This window comes from Megalobrama amblycephala, linkage group LG7 (genome assembly GCF_018812025.1).
Source record: "Megalobrama amblycephala isolate DHTTF-2021 linkage group LG7, ASM1881202v1, whole genome shotgun sequence".
NCBI classification, from domain to species: Eukaryota; Metazoa; Chordata; class Actinopteri; order Cypriniformes; family Xenocyprididae; genus Megalobrama; species Megalobrama amblycephala.
In genome coordinates this window covers 48,407,826-48,429,555 of record NC_063050.1, presented here as the reverse complement: position 1 = coordinate 48,429,555, position 21,730 = coordinate 48,407,826, and the positions used below count along the sequence as shown (strand labels likewise).

Below are 21,730 nucleotides of genomic sequence, written 5' to 3'. Positions count from 1 at the left end.
TGAAGCCGTGCCCATGAACCAGGAAGTACTGTGTTTTTCCTACTATGGGAAATTACATAGGGATTTTGTATTGAACATAACTCTGGATCACAATGTCATAGAGACAAGGGGGTGGGCTTATTTTACTCAGGCAACCAATCAGTCTCTCAGGATCATTGTGAAGCTATCAAGCCACGCCCTAGCAACCATATAGAGCACCTTAGTAACAAGCTCCATAGACTTCCATTGAAAAAGATCAAATTAATATCTTTGGATAGGAGTGTCGTACAAACATGAGGGTGGGCTCATTTGACTCGAGGCAGAAAACCACCAATCACAAATCACCTTAAAGACATCATAGCCACGCCTTAGCAACCATTTAGAGCACCCTAGCAACCCAAATCATAGGCAGATATCTTCAAATCTGAATATCATAGAGGCATGGGGGTTGGTTTATATCATTCATACTGGCAAGCAGCCTTTGGTTTATCATAACTGGCAGCTGCCAAGCCACTCCCTAGCAACCAAACAGAGTACCCTAGCAACCGTTTAACAAGATCTATATCTCTGCATCAGAACATCGTAAATACATGGGGGTTGGTTTATATTGTCAAGCAGCCTTTGGAGTATCATCATTGGTAGCTGCCAAGCCACTCCTAGCAACCAAACAGAGTACCCTAGCAACCGTTTAGCAAGATCTATATCTCTGCATCAGAGCATCATAGAGACATGGCGGTTGGCTCTTTTGACTTATGCTAGCAAACTGGACTTCCAACATGCTACACATGCTAGCGGTGAATAGCTACATGCTAATAGTGATTAGCTAAGTGCTAAAGTGGGCTAAGAACATGCTAAGAACTCTAAAGAAACTTCATAGTAACTATCTGTGACAACTACCAACCACCTAGTAACACCATAGCAACCACCCAGGTTACCATAGCAACCGCCTACCAACCATCCAGAACACCATAGCAACCACCTAGCAACACCGTAGTGACCACCCCAGGTACCTTAGCAACTGCCAAGCAACACCCTAGCAACCACCCAGGTTACCATAGCAACCGCCTAGCAACCACCCATAACACCCTAGCAACCGCCTAGCAACACCATAGTGACCACCCCAGGTACCTTAGCAACTGCCTAGCAACACCCTAGCAACCACCTGGGTTACCATAGCAACCGCCTAGCAACCACCCAGAACACCCTAGCAACCGCCTAGCAACACCATAGTGACCACCCCAGGTACCTTAGCAACTGCCTAGCAACACCCTAGCAACCACCTGGGTTACCATAGCAACCACCTAGCAACCACCCAGAACACCCTAGCAACCGCCTAGCAACACCATAGTGACCACCCCAGGTACCTTAGCAACTGCCTAGCAACACCCTAGCAACCACTCAGGTTACCATAGCAACCGCCTAGTAACCATCCAGAACACCCTAGCAACCACCTAGCAACACCTTAGCAACCACTCCAAGTACCTTAGCAACTGCCTAGCAACACCCTAGCAACCACCCAGGTTACCATAGCAACCACCTAGCAACCACCCAGAACACCCTAGCAACCGCCTAGCAACCGAGTGCCGATTTTGCCACTGCAAGCACCATTCACATTTTCTTCAGGAAATGTACATTCTAGTTAATGGTGCTTGCCAAAGGCAAAGCTCCATTCTTATTATTGCTCATACTTATTATTCTTCTTCTTCTTCTTCTGGACACAATTTCTGCGCGCTACTCCTCCCGCAGTTTTTGTCCTAGACCCATGAATGAGGTGTCAAATCGACCGGCTCATTGAGGACAGGTGTGCTATGACTTTTATAAGCGATCGGACCAACGATGTTCACACAGCGGACGAAAAAGCGGTCAAAAAAGTCCCATTGACTTACATTGAAAAATTCAAATTCACGAACATTCCGTCTCTCTCAACTGTCACTTTCTCACACACACTCACACACGCAGGCCCTTAGAAGCCTTTCTCTCTCAGACACAGACACTCATTTTCTTCCACTTTTATTTCTGCGCGCTACTCCTCCCGCAGCGTTTGTCCTAGACCCATGAATGAGGTGTCAAATCGACCGGCTCATTGAGGAGAGGTGTGCTATGACTTTTATAAGCGATCGGACCAACGATGTTCGCACAGGGGACGAAAAAGCGGCCAAAAAAGTCCCATTGACTTTCAATGGCGGAATCTTCAGAAATTTGAATTTCAACTGTCACTTTCTCACACACACTCACACACGCAGGCCCTCAGAAACCTTTCTGTCACTCACTCACTATTGATCACAGTGTCATAGAGACAAGGGGGTGGGCTCATTTCACTCAGACAACCAATCAGTGTCTCAGGATCACTGTTAAGCTATCAAGCCACGCCCTAGCAACCATATTGAGCAGCATAGCAACAAGTTCCATAGACTTCCATTAAAAAAGATCAAAGGAATATCTTTGGATAAAAGTGTCATAGAAACATGAGGGTGGGCTCATTTGACTCGGGGTAACAAACGGCCAATCACAAATCACCTTGAACACTTCATAGCCACGCCCTAGCAACCATTTAGAGCACCCTAGCAACCCAAAGCATAGAGGGATATCTTCAAATTTGAATATCATAGTGGCATGGGGTTGGTTTATATCATTCATACTGGCAAACATCCTTTGGTGTATCATCAGTGGCAGCTGCCAGGCCACTCCCTAGCAACCAAACAGAGTACCCTAGCAACCGTGTAGCGAGACCTATATCTCTGCATCAGAGCATCATACAGACATGGGGGTTGGTTTATATTGTCAAGCAGCGTTTGGAGTTTCATCATTGGTAGCTGCCAAGCCACTCCCTAGCAACCAAACAGAGTACCCTAGCAACCGTTTAGCAAGATCTATATCTCTGCATCAGAACATCGTAAAGACATGTGGGTTGGTTTATATTGTCAAGCAGCCTTTGGAGTATCATCATTGGTAGCTGCCAGGCCACTCCCTAGCAACCAACCAGATTACCCTAGCAACCGTTTTTCAAGATCCATATCTCTGCATCAGAACATCATAAAGACATGGCGGTTGGTTTATATTGTCAAGCAGCCTTTGGAGTATCATCATTGGCAACTGCCAAGACACTCCCTAGCAACCAAACAGAGTACCCTAGCAACCATTTAGCGATGCCTATATCTCTGCATCAGAACATCGTAGAGACATGGGGGTTGGCTTTTTTGACTCATGCTAGCAAACTGTACTTGCAACATGCTACACATGCTAGCAGTTAATAGCTACATGCTAATAGTGATTAGCTAAGTGCTAAAGTGGCTGAGAACATGCTAAGAACTCTATAGAAACNTAGCAACCGTTTAGCAAGATCTATATCTCTGCATCAGAGCATCATAGAGACATGGCGGTTGGCTCTTTTGACTTATGCTAGCAAACTGGACTTCCAACATGCTACACATGCTAGCGGTGAATAGCTACATGCTAATAGTGATTAGCTAAGTGCTAAAGTGGGCTAAGAACATGCTAAGAACTCTAAAGAAACTTCATAGTAACTATCTGTGACAACTACCAACCACCTAGTAACACCATAGCAACCACCCAGGTTACCATAGCAACCGCCTAGCAACCATCCAGAACACCATAGCAACCACCTAGCAACACCGTAGTGACCACCCCAGGTACCTTAGCAACTGCCTAGCAACACCCTAGCAACCACCCAGGTTACCATAGCAACCACCTAGCAACCACCCAGAACACCCTAGCAACCACCTAGCAACACCATAGTGACCACCCCAGGTACCTTAGCAACTTCTTAGCAACACCCTAGCAACCACTCAGGTTACCATAGCAACCGCCTAGTAACCATCCAGAACACCCTAGCAACCACCTAGCAACACCTTAGCAACCACTCCAAGTACCTTAGCAACTGACTAGCATCACCCTAGCAACCACCCTGGTTACCATAGCAACCGCCTAGCAACCGCCTAGCAACCACCCAGAACACCCTAGCAACCGCCTAGCAACACCTTAGCAACCACCCCAAGTACCTTAGCAACTGCCTAGCAACACCCTAGCAACCACCCTGGTTACCATAGCAACCGCATAGCAACCACCCTGGTTACCATAGCAACCGCCTAGCAACGCCTTAGCAACCAACCCAAGTACCTTAGCAACTGCCTAGCAACACCCTAGCAACCACCCTGGTTACCATAGCAACCGCCTAGCAACCACCCAGGTTACCATAGCAACCGCCTAGCAACCACCCAGAACACCCTAGCAACCGCCTATCAACACCTTAGCAACCACCCCAAGTACCTTAGCAACTGCCTAGCAACACCCTAGCAACCACCCTGGTTACCATAGCAACCGCCTAGCAACCACCCAGAACACACTAGCAACCACCCCAAGTACCTTAGCAACCGCCTAGCAACCGAGTGCCGAATTTTGCCACTGCAAGCACCATTCACATTTTCTTCAGGAAATGTACATTCTAGTTATTATTATTATATGAAAAAGAAACAAGAGGAGGATAAAAATGATTATGCTGTCACGGAACTGCTGCTATTCCTCTGCTGTCATTGCTTCAGTGATCCTCACGCTGCTCGCGCGCACAAAAGCTCACCTCATCATCATCATCATCGGATTTGAAAGTAACGGCTCCCCTCATCAAAGCCTGCCGCCGCATCCGCGGTTTGCTCGGCTATCCGTTATAAGGTTTGTAAACTCGAAATATAAACACGCAGTCTACTCACTATATGTGCAAACACATACACATTATCTTAATTTATTATACAATACTATGTTTTTACAGTGTTTACCCCTTAGTATGTCGTTAAGAATGATTTAGCCGTTTTAGCTGCCATGCTAACGAATCTAATGAACTTTACGCTACAAACGGAGTTCATTGACTTATTGTCTAAGATTTTTTTTTTTTTTTAGTCATTCAACGTAATTGTGTTTTCAAATTGCCAACATTACTATGTTTGCTGATACCTGTCGTCATTGGCTTTTGTTATTAGGCATACAGAATAACACAAATGGTTAATATAGTTTTTGTTTATTTACTACAGATTCTCTCCAATAGTAAGTTAACTTACCCTTTTAAAGTTCTTTACTGGCCAGTACATTTTTATCTTTTAATGTTGTGCATGGATATAATCAGCTTTGTTATTTTGTTTTCCCAGAACAACCATTTCTGAAATAATCTCGAAATGTTAGAGTACCTGAACCATGTAAGTATTGAATTACAATTTTCTGTGTGAAATTGTAGCCTATGTTTGACTGTGTACTTGTGTTTTTAACTTTACCTACCTACTGTAAATCTAATTTCAATGACAGTTTGGGAGATATTCACAGATCAAGATATACAAGGTGCTGTAATGTGGTGAGTTTTAGAAGTAAGGTTAAGGGATATTAATTTAATTTTAAGCTGCTCTTTTCCATTTATCAAAAGTGATTGGGTATAGGAAACTTCAAAATTAACTTAAAACCATTCATACACTATATTCCTAGTTTTTAGAAGCCACACAATAGCTATTTGTGATGAACAGACACAAATTTAATCCATTATTCTCTGAAAATCTTCCCTTGTGCTCTCAAATCTCATTCACGTTACTCATATAAATAATATGACAGGTATGGCATCAATGATGCTAGATGCCTTTTTTCTTATGCCTTAATCATTTGCATTTGAATTTAAGACATTTGAACTTGAAATTACATCTTCAAGTTTAGTCTTTTTTATAAAAACAAAGAAAGAAAAAAGAAAGATATTGTGTGGCTTCAGAAGACTTACAACACAACTCATAACACATGATTTGTGCACTCGTATGATACTTTTTAGGATCTTTTCTTGGACATTTTTGGAGCTTAGAATATTTATCCATTTTACATAGATTGATGCATTGAATTAAATGAGACTTGAATTGATTAATGAATGACTTACACAATTTTTTTTCTGTTTGTGTTTCATGCAATGAAATTGAACGGTGACTGCATTATGCCTGAGATCTGCTTTTGGGTTCCACAGACAGAGTCAAACAGGTTTGAAATGTTACAAGGCTGAGGAAATTATTTTAATTTTACAACTATCACTTTAATAATGTTACTAACAGTAAATGTTGTACTTTGCAGGGATCTTGGCCTAGTATACTGAAACAAAAATCCTCCTGTAGACCTGGAAATCATTGAAGTGCCTGGATCATCCACCAAAAAAGAGGAAAAAGAAGCCTAGCAGAAAACAAAGCTGCTGTACCTTTTTACTTTTCTGATTAATTACCTCAAATGTACCTTGTGAAGATTTTATTATTGATTGGATTTTATGTTGCCGCGAGTAAAGGTGCAGTCACATTTGTGACATTTCTGTGAAATCACGCAGGCAAAAAGGTCCATTTATCATTTTCAGCAATATAGTGACGTATTATATGATGGAGCTCATATAGGAGTCACTTTCAGTCAGCTTTCTGTTGGTCAAATCTGGCGAATTTGAGTAACCAACTTGGACTCATAGTGAAATTTTTGACCACACATGAAATTAATGATTGTGTGGATTTCTATTGAAATTACTGGAATTCATTCTCCAAACAGCAGCAAATTTTACTGCACCTTAAAGGGTTAGTTCACCCAAAAATGAAATTTCTGTTATTAATTACTCTCCCTCATGTCGTTCCACACCCGTAAGACCTTCGTTCATCTTCAGAACACAAATGAAGATATTTTTGATAAAATCCGGTGGCTCAGTGAGGGCTCTATTGACAGCAAGACATTTAACACTTTCAATGCCCAGAAAGCTACTAAAGACATATTTAAAACAGTTCATGTGACTACAGTGGTTCAACCTTAATGTTATGAAGTGACGAGAATACTTTTTGTGTGCCAAAAAAAACAAAATAACAACTTTATTCAACAATATCTGGTGATGGCCATTTTCATAGCACTGCTTCATGAAGCTTTGAATCTTTATGAATCTTTTGTTTTGAATCGGTGGTTCAGAGCGTGTATCAAACTGCCAAAGTCAGTGGTGAACCATTGAAATTTCGAAACACTTATCACGTAATAAAGCCTCGTTTACTGAAATCACATGACTTTGGCAATTTTATATGCGCTACAAACCACTGATTTGAAACAAAAGATTTGTAAAGCTTCGAAGCTTCATGAAGCAGTGTTTTGAAATCGCCCATCACTAGAAATTGTTGAATAAATTCGTTATTTAGTTTTTTTGGTGCAAAAATAGTATTTTCATCACTTCATAACATTAAGGTTGAACCACTGTAGTCACATGAACTGTTTTAAATATGTCTTTAGTAGCTTTCTGGGCATTGAAAGTGCTAAATGTCTTGCTGTCAATGGAGTCCTCACTGAGCCATCGGATTTTATCAAAAATATCTTCATTTGTGTTCTGAAGATGAACGAAGGTCTTACTGGCGTGTAAATGTGGTAAATGGAAGCTTAAACATGTTTGTTTAACGTGCAAGAACCAACGAGGTTCATTCTTGTGTTACACAGCACGTTTGAGCTTTAGCAAGAACCAATGAGGTGGTTCGGTTGAGCTTCTGTTTTTTTTTCGCAGATCAATGTTTACATGTGAATAAAAGCTTAAAATAAATCTGTTCACCATTTAAGCCGGGCACACATTTAATGACTAGCTAAAACATTCTAAGACTGTGCTCAACATACAGCGATTGTTTCCTGCGACTGAAGTAGATTTAAATACTTACACATGGAATTTGAACACCGACTGTAATCGCAGACTGAACGCAACTGGCTCTGACTGGACGGGTTTGAGCGCGATCAGTCATAAGTATCAATTTACATTCATAATCGGCCTTACAATCGTTAAGTGTGTGCGCAGCTTTAAAGTGATTGAGTTTATTCAGAAAATTTGGACAAAACCACTCAATTCATATGGATTATTTTTACTATCTCTTTATGAACTTTTTTAAACGTCAAATTGGTTGTTGCGTAGCTGTCAATGGAGGGACAGAAATCACTCAGATTTCATCAAAAATATCTTAATTTGTGTTCCGAAGATGAACGAAGGTCCTACGGGTGTGGAACGACATAAGGGTGAGTAATTAATGACACAATTTTCATTTTTGGGCTAACTAATACTTTAATGTCATTTTTTAAACATTGATTTATTACATGGGACATTTGTGTTTCCATGCATTTTGTTGAGATGTCTATTCTTGTATTGCCTATTGTTTATAAATGGTTGGTTATTCATGTTGCTTATGTATTACCCTATTTTTTAAATGTGTATTGATATTAAGCCTATTGCTTTTTTTAAGTGCCTTAAAGTGTATGTAATAAAATTCATCTATATGCAATAAACAGTTTTTATTTTGCATTTTGCATTTGCAGTCTTTCAATTTATTTATTATAATAGAAGTTAAGGGTAGCCATAGTACCAACATGAAAATAAATTAATAATTTAAAAAGTTCCTGGAGGCACCCAAAGCGGTTCCACACAATGCTTCATATATGGTTCCTCAGGAAACCTGGGTGGTTCCTCAGAGAACCAGCCCTTTTGAAAGGGTGCCTAGAGGATCTACAGACGGTTCCGCCGGTGTGGCAAAGTGAAGAACCCCAAAAGGTTCCTACAGGCACCTTTTATTTTTACAGTGTAGAGGGAAAAAAAAGATTAGGATCATAAAACAGGAGTCTAAATTTATTTAGCACCAAAAAAAAAAAAAAAAAAAAAAAAAAAAATAGATTCCATCATGCCTCAAAGTAGTTAAGTATGTAACCAAACTCCTTTTGTTGCCATGTATGATGAAAACATTAGCAAATCATTGACAATGCATCCTCAACCTGCTTATATGCTGGCTTCATTTTGACATTGGACCAACTTTCTGAAATAAATAGCAAAAAAAAACTAAAAAAAAAACTAAAAAAAAATAAAATAACTTACATTCAATTTAAATATGACCAAGATATGTTCTTGACAGGTTTCATGGGAATCAGCATAATTTCTCTTGTTTCTATTTGCATGAGGTATTAAGGAAATGCAAAAGCAATTAGCCATACTCATGACTCGTCCAGAAGTGTCTCAGGTTTCTCGTATTCAAATAATCTAAAGTCTGTTTCATAAAGATTGTAGAGTTTTCTCCTGTCAGCTATGGAAATGTTTCCAAACCAGTCTCGCTCCCAGTCTACTGATGTCCTATCCTTGTACCCGGGGGGAAAGTGAATATATTTTTCCAGCCCAAGAATCTTCAACAAATGTTCTGTATCCTCATCAAGAGTTTCCAGCTTCCCAACAAAATCATAGTCAATTTGGCACGGATGGCAGAGTCTGTACATCTGCTGCCAGTGTTCATTGAATGGCTTCTCCTTCTCAGTCTGTGGATCTAACAGGTACTGAATAAAGTGAGTAAAGGACAGTCTGATACCTGCGGCGAAGGCCTCTTGAGCGGAGTCAGGGGGGGTTGAAATATTAGCATAACGCTGAAGCATTGTGGAGCCATACTTTCTGTAGAAATACTCATCTGGTTTAGCAAATTTGTCCCGGAAAGCAGAAATAAGTCGTACAAAAGGATCCCGTACAAAAAGAAACTTGGTGTAATTCTTTAGTTTGTGATGCATTAAAGGACGTGAGAAACGACCAAAGCGCCTCCAAAGCTTGTTAAACGTCTTATGTATTGTAGAATTATGGATTACCGTCAATGGTATGTCAAGAGGATCCAGATATGGAGCTCCATTTGGTGCCTTCAGGTTCTGGCTGAGCACAATCATGACTCGTTTCCAGTTGGTACATGCTACCTTCGGTACAAAACAGTAAATAACACCATGATGATCATCCACAATGAGATGGTCCAGTGCTTTGTTTGGAATCTGGTCAAATGTGATTAATTTCTCTGTAAAGTTCAGGCTGCTTTTGGCCGAGCAAAGCTCTCTTATAAAACGTCTACGATGTGCTTGACGCTGTTTCAGGTGTGTGAGATCTTGTGATGAAGCCGTGTGTAGGTAAAAAGTCCCATCTCTCATCTCATCCCAGCAAATGATTATGAAGAATATGACAAATACTGATCCCACAAGAAAGAAACACTGGAGCTGCCTCTGCATTCCCATTTTCACTGGACACCAGATTCTCAAAAGAGACTGAATGCTAAATATCATTGTCTCTGGAATGAATCAAATTGGGAATTCTGGAGAAAAACACAAAAGGACAGTTGAATTCTGAATTTACAATCTACCACAAAATATTCTCATCACTATATATAAACTCACACACAATGTGAAAGGAGCATAAAAGTTGATATCTCTGTCAGACAACATTCTTTTTAAAAAGATTTTATCCATGAGACGGTCAGTCTAGTTTAAAACATTCTTCATGTTCATCAAACTTGTTTAGCAACAAGCAAACTTTCTAAGATTTGAGCCAGACTGTGAATGCAACATAGGCTTTATAATATAATACACAGAATTCATGCAGCACTTTAAATTGTTCATAATTAAGGACTAGCCTTTATAATTAAGCATGTAGGAGTGATTATTAAAAATAAATATATAAATAAATAAAATAAAAAACAGGAAATGTTTTAGTAGGGGAACTAACTTTTGACAAAAAAAAAAAAAAAAAAAAAAAAAGACATGCATGTTAAAAATCCGGCATGTTAATTTTCTGTATATTTGCGTCTGACATTCGCCTAAACGTAAAATAGTTATGAAATGCCATGAGATAATGCGCTACTAGCCTATCTATTCAAAGTGAAGATTCCGCGTAATTATTTACTTTGGCTATCAGTAACACATTACCATGTTCCCCACCCAACGAACACCTGTTTCACCAGACTCGCGTTTGTTAGTCGTCCATGTCTTCAGCTTTTTAGATCTTGTTAAATTGTAGTGTTATGCCAAAACGTAGTAATGCTAAGTAATAGATGCCCTGAAAGTGACACGACTAAATTACCGCATAAACAACATAAGCTACCATAGCCTACTTCTGGGTTCATCCCAAAATGATAAATCAATCTTTACTCACCTTCAATAAGCCAAGTATCTTTTCATCATATAGTTGTCCGAATGGCGTTCTTTCTCCACAAAACGAGGAGTCGTGTTTGAATCGAGTTTTCATTTGGTTTCTCAGGGAGGTGCCCCTGTGTATTTTACGGGTGAGCCAGAGTAAACCGCTCTCTCTCCTGAACGCGCTTTTAATGGGTTAGTAGGCTATATAGGGTCTTTGCAAATATTTGAATATTTATATAAACAAAGTATATTATTTATATACAGTATAGTATTTTCAGGAAATTAATTCAGAATTGCAAAAGATCAAACATTTGAATGCATTTGTTGAATCCTGTTAAACTAAAAGTTGAAGAATATTCTTTTACAAGTATTCAAGTCACGTGTCAGAATCATCAAATAAACTCTAGTCCATATCTAAGCAAACAAATTGTCTGAATCCGTGTACAGAAAAACAGAAGAAAATATGAAATAGGTTTTTTTCATTACAACGACACCTGAACCAAAAGGTAGTCTATCCCAGATTTGGGGACCCAGGCAAAATATTACAGTGTGGGGCCCTATACAATTGCACATACCTGGATCATCCTTGAGGTTCCTTTCATCGCGGTCCCAGAGTTGTGTCCAATTTTTCTACATCTTTCATGCAGCCTACATGTTATATACCCGAAATAGCAACAGTAGGCTAGCTAGATATGGTAAAAATTGGAAATCACACATGGAACTGTCTGAGCTGTGTGGTGGCTACATTTATTTTTATTTAGGCTATTTTAACTACAAATTTTAAATTTAAAAAAAAAAAAAAATAAATAAAAATTGAGAGAAAAGAGTGAGCGCAAAACAATTAAAAAAAAATATACATGTTGCTCAATATTTAGTTAGGCTATAGATTCAGATGAATGATATTTTCATTTGCTGCAAAAGGATACACAAGCACGTTCAACGCTGACACGCAGACAGTTGTTGTGGTAACGAACACCACAGCAACCACTTGCATCAGTGCACATCAGTGCTGAACATGCATCTATATATAAAAAGCATTTTATAGGGGGCTTTTGCAAAGACTATAGAATAACACAAGACGCGTCACTCGTATTATTATGAATGGGAGAAAGTGCAACCAAAGAGCTTAGTGTATATTCTTTGGTGCAACGCGCAATATGGCGGAATAATGCTGTAAACAAACCAGCATGGCAGACTGTACGGAGCTTATGCTCATTTACAATCATTTTATCGCCAAAGGTGCTTACTCCTTGCTTATTTTAGGGAAACGGAGAAGGAAAAATGGGCGCATAAGGCAAGAGAAGGTGTTATAACTTTTATTTTACGTTATTTAACCATGTACCTGCATAAACACCACATCTGTAGGGGCTGCCATTGTTGTTTCGTGGGCTATGTGACGTCAGTGCACGGAACTTGGAGTACATCGATCTAGTACGAATTCACGGGTGGGAAGTCATGGGTTTGACGTTCCAGTGCATTTTCACGGGTAGAAGGTTGGAAAAACACGGCATCAGTCCCGCCTTCTAAATAAGAGCCAATCACCGATTGGTAAAGTCATTGCGTCACTGCAGCGGCCGTGAGAAGCTCCGAGACGCGCATTTAGGACTGTGCATGCGCATTAGGTTGATCCAGCCAGAAAAATAAAGTTTTTTGACAGGATTTGAGCATTTAGAAACAATTTATGAGACAGTTGTTGTCAGATTTCATTGGTGATTTCAAATATGAAACGTAATTGAAAGCTTTGCAAACAGCTTTAGAGAATTTGATGTTTGAGATTGGATGCCTTTAGAGATTGGATGCCCGAGAGGTGTTTGGAGAGGCGTTTCAAAGATGCCCGCCGAGTGAATGTAACGTAAGGAGAGTCCACTGGAGGCGAGTGTAGCGAGAACCCAAGTGCAGTTTATTGATGTGAATAATCCATAACAAAAACATAATCAGGAACAAAAACAAAGACTTGACATGGCTTTGCTTGACAAGACTTGGACTTGACTTGGACTTGACTTGGACTTGACTTGGAAAAGATGCTAACACTCACCAATAGCAGGTTACATAAAACAACGCTAGACAAGAGTACAATGGAACATGAGGGCTATTTATACAGGGAGACTAATGACAAAACAAGGAACACCTGTGAACAATGAAGACAGAGGACCAATGGGAAGACAGAACTGAAATCACATGACAATGACAACCAATCAGAACATGACACATGAGACAGGGGAAGCACATGACATGAACACATGAGGGCAATGGAATCGCATGATACAACACATGGCAAAACAAACAAAGCATAACTATGAAAACAAACCATAAACTGTGAACATGAAACAAAACCAAAACAAGACATGACATGACATTACAGTGAAATGACTTGTCTTAAAGGGACTTTGGCTTTTGGGCACCCAAGGCGGTTAATGGAAAGTCTGAGGAGAGCCTGAGAAGAAAAAAAACTTTCTAGTGCTTGAACATCAGAAAAGGAAAGGTAAAGGATAGAAAGGAAAAAGGCTGGAAAAGAAGAAAAGAAGATACATCTAGCATAGGAGAGTCAGAGAATGAAGGAAGAGAACAGAGAAAAGTAGGAGAGGAGTCACTGAATATAGTAGTTAGATTTGAGAGTGAAGGAGGTGTTAAGAAGATTGATCTGATTAAGCTGACAAATATAAGAGGACAGGTTGGGGAAGTAAAATATGCAAGACTATTAGGATATGGGAATCTACAAATAGGATGTAATACTGAAGTGCAAATAGACAAAGCAAAGAAAATGGCAAACATTGGGAAAGTCAAAATCGTTAAGGTAGTGAGAGTTGGTGGGAAAAGAAGCAATGGTAAAGGAGTGATTTATGGGGTTCCTCTAAATGTTAGGCTAAAGGATCTAGAAGAGCACGTGATGTCATTCAGGTTTAAAATGGGGAGCTAATTTTACAGCCTTGAAATATATTTATACTCATTTATGCTGAGCCCTGTGTATGTATATATATATATATATATATATATATATATATATATATATATATATATATATATACACACAGTGTATATATAATATATATATATTAGGCCTATTTGTTTATTTTTGTTTCTTGTTGGCACTATGGTTACCATTATCTTCTATTATAAAAACAAACTGAAACAAATACAAAATTGTTTATTGCATATTAGATACATTTTAATACATACACTTGCATGCACTTGGAAAAAAGCTAGTGATGGGCTAAATAACAGTGAATACATAGAAAAAAATAGTATAATACATAAGCAACATGAATAAACCATTCAGATACAAGAAAATACATAGCATTTATAGAAACAAAAATATGTTCCATGTAATAAATCAATGTAAAAAAAAAGGGCATCATATCTTGATTACACTCATTTTTAAAAAAATGTCTGACGTTACTGTTTCCAGGTCCAAAAGCTCTATCAGATGCCAGAAGCAAACAACAATGGTGCTATAAACACTCAGTGTGTTATTGTATGCCTTAGTTACAACAATGCCCCGTTTCGTGGCGTTAATTGCATACCTTAGCACTTAGCCAAGTGTTGCATGATTTAACATGTTTCTAGCGTGTTTGGTACGTACGTATATGGCATATTTAAATGTGTTTCTGGGAGTGAATTACACTGTAAAGCATGCCATTTCCTGTTGTCAGCAGGTTGCACTATGACTAACTGAAAAGTGAAATGTAGACATCTTAAGGCCAGGACTCTTATCAAACATGTGACATTTGGGGCAGTTCGGACATTGTATGCCAGAGTTACAACAACTTCCTTTTTTACGGCGAAACATCAAACTTTGTCAGGCCGCCACGGCCACGCCCAATAGCGAAAACTCTAGATCAGTGATCTCAAACTCAATTTCCTGGTGCGCCACAGCTCTGCACAGTTTAGCTCCAATCAGCTCCAACTCACACGTGCTTGGAAGTTTCTATTAATCCTGAAGACCTTGATTAGCTGGATCAGGTGTGTTTGATTAGGGTTGGAGCAAAACTGTGCAGAGCTGTGGCCCTCCAGGAATTGAGTTTGAGACCACTGCTCTAGATCTTTGCAATTTAACGTCGCAAAGGCCTTTAGATTAGACTGAGCAAATACGATGGTTATCTGATAAAATCTCTGGGAGGAGATTGTTAAGTACAACATCTGGAGATGGCAAAAATTTTGCAGAGAAAATTTAAAATATCTCACTTCCTGTTGGGTTTTTAGATTTTGCTCCCAGGGACTTTTTTGTAGGTATTGGAATGTTACACGTGTCGACCGAATTTCATACTTCTAAATGTAGAGTGAAGGGCACTTAATTGAAATTTTGTAGGTGGTGCTATTGAGTCATTTTGCCACAACCAATTCTGAAACTCATATCAGATGTAAATTTTCACCGCTTCTGACACGTGTTCAAAGTTTCATGAGTTTTCAAGCATGTTTAGGCCCTCAAAAATGTGATTCATTTCAGAGAAGAAGAATAACAGACTGAGCAATTCCAATAGGGTCCTCAAACCAAAATTCTTCCGGAAAGAATTCGTACAAAATGGAATCCCTACAAAATGTGCTCGGGCCCTAAAATTCTAGATTAGGATCATAAAACAGGAGTCTTAAATCTATTTAACACACACATAAAAAAATTAAGTAAAAATCATGCCTCAAAGATGTTTTTTTTTGTTTTGTTTTTTTTTAGCAAAACATTGACAATGCATCCTCAACCTGCTTGATTGCCAGCTTCATTTTGATATCGGACCAACTTTCTGGAGTACAAAAAAAAAGCAAAAAACCCTAACTTACACTTGCACTGAATTTAAATATGACTGAGATATGTTCTTGACAGGTTTCATGGGATTCAATATAATTTCTCTGCAATGCAAAAGCAATTAGCCATACTCATCACTCTTCCAGAAGTGTCTCAGGTTTCTCGTATTCAAATAATTTAAAGTCTGTTTTATAAAGATTGTACAATTTTCTCCTGTCAGCTATGGATATGTTTGCAAACCAGTCTCTCTCCCAGTCTACTGATGTCCTATCCTTAAGCCCTGGGGGAAAGTGAATATATTTTTCCAGCCCAAGAATCTTCAACAAATGCTCTGTATCCTCATCAAGAGTTTCCAGCTTCCCAACAAAATCATAGTCAATTTGGCACGGATGGCAGAGTCTGTACATCTGCTGCCAGTGTTCATTGAATGGATTCTCCTTCTCAGTCTGTGGATCTAACAGGTACTGAATAAAATGAGTAAAGGACAGTCTGATACCTGCAGCGAAGGCCTCTTGAGCGGAGTCAGGGGGGGTTGAAATATTAGCATAACGCTGAAGCATTGTGGAGCCATACGTTCTGTAGAAATACTCATCTGGCTTAGCAAATTTGTTCCGGAAAGCAGAAATAAGTCGTACAAAAGGGTCCCGTACAAAAAGGAACTTTGTGTAATTCTTTACTTTCTGATGCATTAAAGGATGTGAGAAATTACCAAAGAGCCTCCAAAACTCGTGCGATAACGCTGGTGGTACATCAAGAGGATCCAGATATGGAGCTCCATTTGGTGCCTTCAGGTTCTGGCTAAGCACAATCATGACTCGTTTCCAGTTGGTACATGCTACCTTCGGTACAAAACAGTAAATAACACCATTACGATCATCCACAATGAGATGGTCCAGTCCTTTTTTGGAATCTGGTCAAATGTGATTAATTTCTCTTTAAAATTCAGGCTGCTATTGGCCGAGCAAAGCTCTCTTATAACTAGGGCTGCACGATTAATCGCATGCTATTCTCACGCGCATTTCGTCAGTAAAGCCGGTTCCCTGATTACCGCTAAATCACCATCACCTGCTTTCAAATGAAGCGGCATTTAATAGACGGAGCCGTAGGTCACTGAAAAGCCACGCAATATCGCGTTCATATCGCAGATGAATCGCCTGCGATAATGAACGCGATATTGCGTGGCTTGTCCGTGAACTACGGCTCCGTCTATTAAAAGGCGCTCCGTTTAAAAACAGGTGATGGCGATTTAGCGGTAATCAGGGAACCGGCTTTACTGACGAAATGCGCGTGAGAATAGCATGCGATTAATCGTGCAGCCCTACTTATAACACGTCTAAGATGTGCTTGATGCAGTTTGAGGTGTGTGAGATCTTGTGATGAAGCTGTGTGTAGGGAAAAAGTCCCATCTCTCATCTCATCCCAGCAAATGATTATGAAGAATATGACAAATACTGATCCCACAAGAAAGAAACACTGGAGCTGCCTCTGCATTCCCATTTTCACTGGACACCAGATTCTCAAAAGAGACTGAATGCTAAATATTATTGTCTCTGGAATGAATCAAATTGGGAATTCTGGAGAAAAACACAAAAAGGACAGTTGAATTCTGAATTTACAATCTACCACAAAATATTCTCATCACTATATATAAACTCACACACAATGTGAAAGGAGCATAAAAGTTGATATTTCCGTCAGACAACATTCTTTTTAAAAAAGATTTTATCCATGAGACGGTCAGTCTAGTTTAAAACATTCTTCATGTTCATCAAACTGTTTAGCAACAAGCAAACTTTTTAAGATTTGAGCCAGACTGTGAATGCAACATAGGCTTTATAATATAATACACAGAATTCATGCAGCACTTTAAATTGTTCATAATTAAGGACTAGCCTTTATAATTAAGCATGTAGGAGTGATTTGTAAAAACAAATATATAAATAAATAAAATAAAAAACAGGAAATGTTTTAGTAGGGGAGCTAACATTTGACAAAAAAAAAAAAAAAAAAAAAGACATGCATGTTAAAAATCCGGCATGTTAATTTTCTGTATATTTGCGTCTGGCATTCGCCTAAACGTAAAATAGTTATGAAATGCCATGAGATAATGCGCTACTAGCCTATCTATTCAAAGTGAAGATTCGGCGTAACTATTTACTTTGGCTATCAGTAACACATTACCATGTTCCCAGGGCCAGATTAACATAAGGGCTAGGTGGGGCTGAAGCCCCAGGGCCCGCGGGTAGAGGGGGCCCGTGATTGGCTGGAGGAAATGAGATTGACAAGTCATAGGTGGTTGATTTGTGTCTAATAAAATAACTAGAAAAAATGATTGGAAAATGTGCCTGACTGATAAATCACCATCCAATCAAAATTGCTTTACAATTCGCGCCATGACATCGGGAAACGCCTCTTTGCGTTATGCTATCGCATGTAACGTTAGACCATGATGTAGACTAGAAAATGGGAAATTGGCCTTTATTGCTTGTTCAGCCTCGCTGGTGTTCAAAATGATAAAAGTGATAGTGGTGCTCAAAAAAGGAAAAATAAGCTTGAAAGGGAGAAAAGTGATGCTAATCTTACAGCAAAAATTCCAAAACTAACTAACTACTTCGGTTCACATAAAATATCCGCGCCAGTGGAAGACCCGCGTTGCAGCGGCAGCTCAAAATTATCTTCACCCACCGACACCGTCGCCGATCTGCGTGCTTTACATGTTGAAGAAGGTGAGATAGCAGCTGCAACAAGTTATTATTCTTATCGAGTCGAGTCGATTGATTTTATTGCCGTTTGAATTCAGAATGTCAATGTTTTTCTCTCATCATCATCACCCGCGTAAAAATCCCGAATTAACTTTCCTACTGTTTTATGACGAACACCAATGTCGTGTGATTTGTCTCCACTATCTGCCTTTGAAGCACATTCTGTCAGTTGCAGTTCTGGTGCCTCCATCCGTACAACTCGACCTCGACACATTCACATATCACATGTTAAAGCAGAACTAAGTAACTTTTTTTACCTTCATAAATAGTTTTCTAAGTCCTTACGATGGTTAATTGACTTGTAGTGGTGTGTTTGAGGCGTGCACTAACCCCCTCTGGCACGTCTACACCAGAATACAGCACTTGCAACTTGAGCTGCACCGACCCGAAACAATCTCGCCTCATGTTCACGTTCACGCGAGAGTGACAAAATGCTTTACGGTAATTCAAAAACAATGTATATTATGACTTTATAAGACAATTTCGAAAATTACCCACCTCCATCGAGTGTACTGTATTTGCAAATTACTCACCTCCTCTTTCTTGTACTGTATTTGCAAAACTACTGCGCTGGTGAGCGTTGTAGTCGTTGTAGTCCAGAGCTGCGCTTGGAGTATTTACGACCGTGTGATTCACTGAAGGAAACTGTAGGGGGAGCTTCGCAAATCTTACTGAGTTCTGCTTTAACACAGCGGTAGAGTTACTCATGGGACACTGCACTTATTCGCAATCACAAAAGTTCTTTATTTGCATGTGCTTTAAAGCCCTGCCAGTTAAACATGTCATTCGTGTGCTGTTCTGAGATGCGCTTTTTCTGACCCCATACACCCGAAGCGTGCACACACAGCACCTGACTACTGGACTTCATCTTTCGCGTCTGATTGCGCTATAATACTGTCAAATACACAAAAGGTTTACATAAACACAGTTTGTTATGTCTGAAGTGAGTTGAGAAAATCGGACGCGTGCAGGTCTTAAAGTGACAGCATCCTAATAGTTAGCATGCGGACCCTTATCCTTAAAGGGATAGTTCACCCAAAAATTAAAATCCTGTCATCACATACTCACTTTCAAGTTGTTTTAAACCTGAATGAGTTTCTTTCTTCTGTTGAACACAAAAGAAAATATTTTGAAGAATGTAGGTAACCTAACAGTTGCTGGTCCCCATTAATTTTCATAGTAGGAAAAAAATATAATGTGGAAATCACTGGGGACCATCAACTGTTTGGTTACCCACATTCTTCAAAATAGTTTATTTTGTGTTAATCAGAGGAAAGAATTATTGTGTCAGCAATATATGCAATACAATTTTAAAATATGTTAAATATTTTATATGTTAAATATATTTTAAAATATGTTAAATAGCATGGAATATTTAGTGTGCTTGTGCTTATATAAAATGATTTGATAAAATTAAATTTGTAAAAATATAAAAATAATAACAATTAAAAAAAAATTCTTGTGGTACAAGACACTGTGGCATGGCAATCATATGAAAGGGGGCCCTTGGTGTTGCTATAGCCCCAGGGCCCAACGTGTTCTTAATCCGGGCCTGTATAAGACCTTCATCTTCGGAAGATATTTTTGATAAAATCCGATGGCTCATTGAGGCCTCCTTTGCCAGCAAGATAATAAACAAGTTCAGATGCCCAGAAATGAACTAAAGACATATTTAAAACAGTTCATGTGACTACAGTGGTTCAACCTTAAAGGTGGGATAAGTAGATTTTCAAAAACGCTGTTTTTCTTAAGAATAAAATGCCTTCATAGTTGTCTGATGTATACTTTATTGTTTGTGATGATGCCTTGACCAATACAATAATTCAAAAGATTATTCTAGATGTACACTTCAATAAATGTTTCTTCTCAGGGATACCTTTTAATTCAGCTCTTGTTTTTCTAACAATATTTAAATAATTAGTGTTATTCTGGAATAGACTGAGGGAAATTGTTTGCACAGATTAGATGATATTTGATGATTTTAGCACATGAATGTTACCTTTTTCTTTACCTTTTAGATAGAAGGCATACATTTATTCTGTACAATAGTTAATAGTTTAGTTAATTCATTGCTACTGTAAAGCTCAACGTTCAATCTTCTTCAAGTAGAATTTACTCCTGAAAATAACCTGATAATACAAATGATGGATTGACACAAATTGGGTTCAGTTTGTACACATATGTATATGTATTATTAAGTAAAAAAAAGAGCATGACATGATATCCTGCACATCTTACATCTTTGAGCTCAAGGCAGGCCTGGTCTGATTTTTTTTTTTTTTTTTCATACTCAAAGACACAACACCACCAAATTCATTACTGAGAGATACACTCTCAGAAAAAAAGGTACAAAAGCTGTCACCGGGGCAGGTGAATGTGAAAGTACATCTTTGTTGATCCTGGAAAAACATTCCAATCAACCAATCAGATTTAAGGGACAAGTTTACCATTTATGTCAAGCTTAGGGGTTGGGAAAAGGTTACTACTAAATTTTCGGATAGGAATGTTGGTATTATAAAATATGTTGATCCAGGAACATGTCTTACTTGGCAAAATTACGGTGACCCACTGGGGCAGTACCCTTTCAAAAGGTACACCTCTGTACCTAAAGAGGGCATATTAGTACCTTAAATGTTCATATTGGTACCAAAAGTGTACATATAAGTACCTAAATGGTACATATTAGAACTTTTTTTAAAGGGTACCATCCCAGCAACATCTTTTCTACCTTTTTTCCCCCCTGAGATTGTACTGCAGTACCACAGTATGGCCAATAGATGGAGCACTATGTCCACTAATCTGTTCACAGCGACGGACGATCACCAAACTGCCATTAACCCACTCATGGGATTTTATTCATTCATAAAATGGCTGAATTAACCAACTCAGATTAGAGTTTACCTGCAGGAAATACATAGTATTTTATTTTATTATTTCATTTTTAATATATATTTTTAATATATAGTTTGTTTGAAACTTATTGCAACTTATTTTTCAGGCCAGATGTTTCTTATTATCACCAGATGTGAAATAAACACACGTCTGTACTTCAATCAAATGATTAGAGAGTCCGTACAGTCAGAAGTACATTAGAGTGGATTATTTTATCTGTTCATTCACTGCTTTATTACATTTTAGACAAGAGCTTGGCTAATGAAAAAGCTTTTAGGCTAATTAGCATGTATGAGGGCTTTTTATGAACCATTCTACATGTGATTCTGTCACTCCGTGTGCGAGTTAGTGTGCGCTCATGTGAATGCACGTGTAAAATGCACCACCTAAATGTCTTTTTGAAGCCTCCTGGTCACACACA

The 21,730-nt window shown here is 38.9% G+C and overlaps 1 protein-coding gene, 1 long non-coding RNA gene and 1 pseudogene across 3 annotated transcripts; 1 reads left to right on the top strand and 2 right to left on the bottom strand.

Annotated features, from left to right (window-relative positions):
• The first annotated feature begins 4,551 nt into the window (after window positions 1-4,551).
• Window positions 4,552-6,641, top strand: LOC125271474. Of its 2 annotated transcripts, XR_007185634.1 has the most exons (4): window positions 4,577-4,665; window positions 5,022-5,034; window positions 5,136-5,994; window positions 6,085-6,641. It is a non-coding gene; the product is annotated as an uncharacterized LOC125271474 (long non-coding RNA). The 2 variants fall into 2 exon arrangements; XR_007185635.1 differs by lacking the exon at window positions 5,022-5,034 and having other exon boundaries at window positions 4,552-4,665.
• Window positions 6,642-8,274: 1,633 nt separating this feature from the next.
• On the bottom strand, window positions 8,275-11,097 carry LOC125272789 (carbohydrate sulfotransferase 12-like). Its single transcript, XM_048197905.1, has 2 exons — window positions 10,937-11,097; window positions 8,275-10,100 (listed from the first exon to the last, which is right to left on the bottom strand). The coding sequence occupies exon 2, from the start codon at window positions 10,069-10,071 to the stop codon at window positions 8,980-8,982; it is 1,092 nt and encodes a 363-aa protein (XP_048053862.1). The 5' UTR covers window positions 10,072-10,100; window positions 10,937-11,097; the 3' UTR covers window positions 8,275-8,979.
• Window positions 11,098-14,787: 3,690 nt separating this feature from the next.
• On the bottom strand, window positions 14,788-18,703 carry LOC125272788 (annotated as a pseudogene).
• Window positions 18,704-21,730: the final 3,027 nt, after the last annotated feature.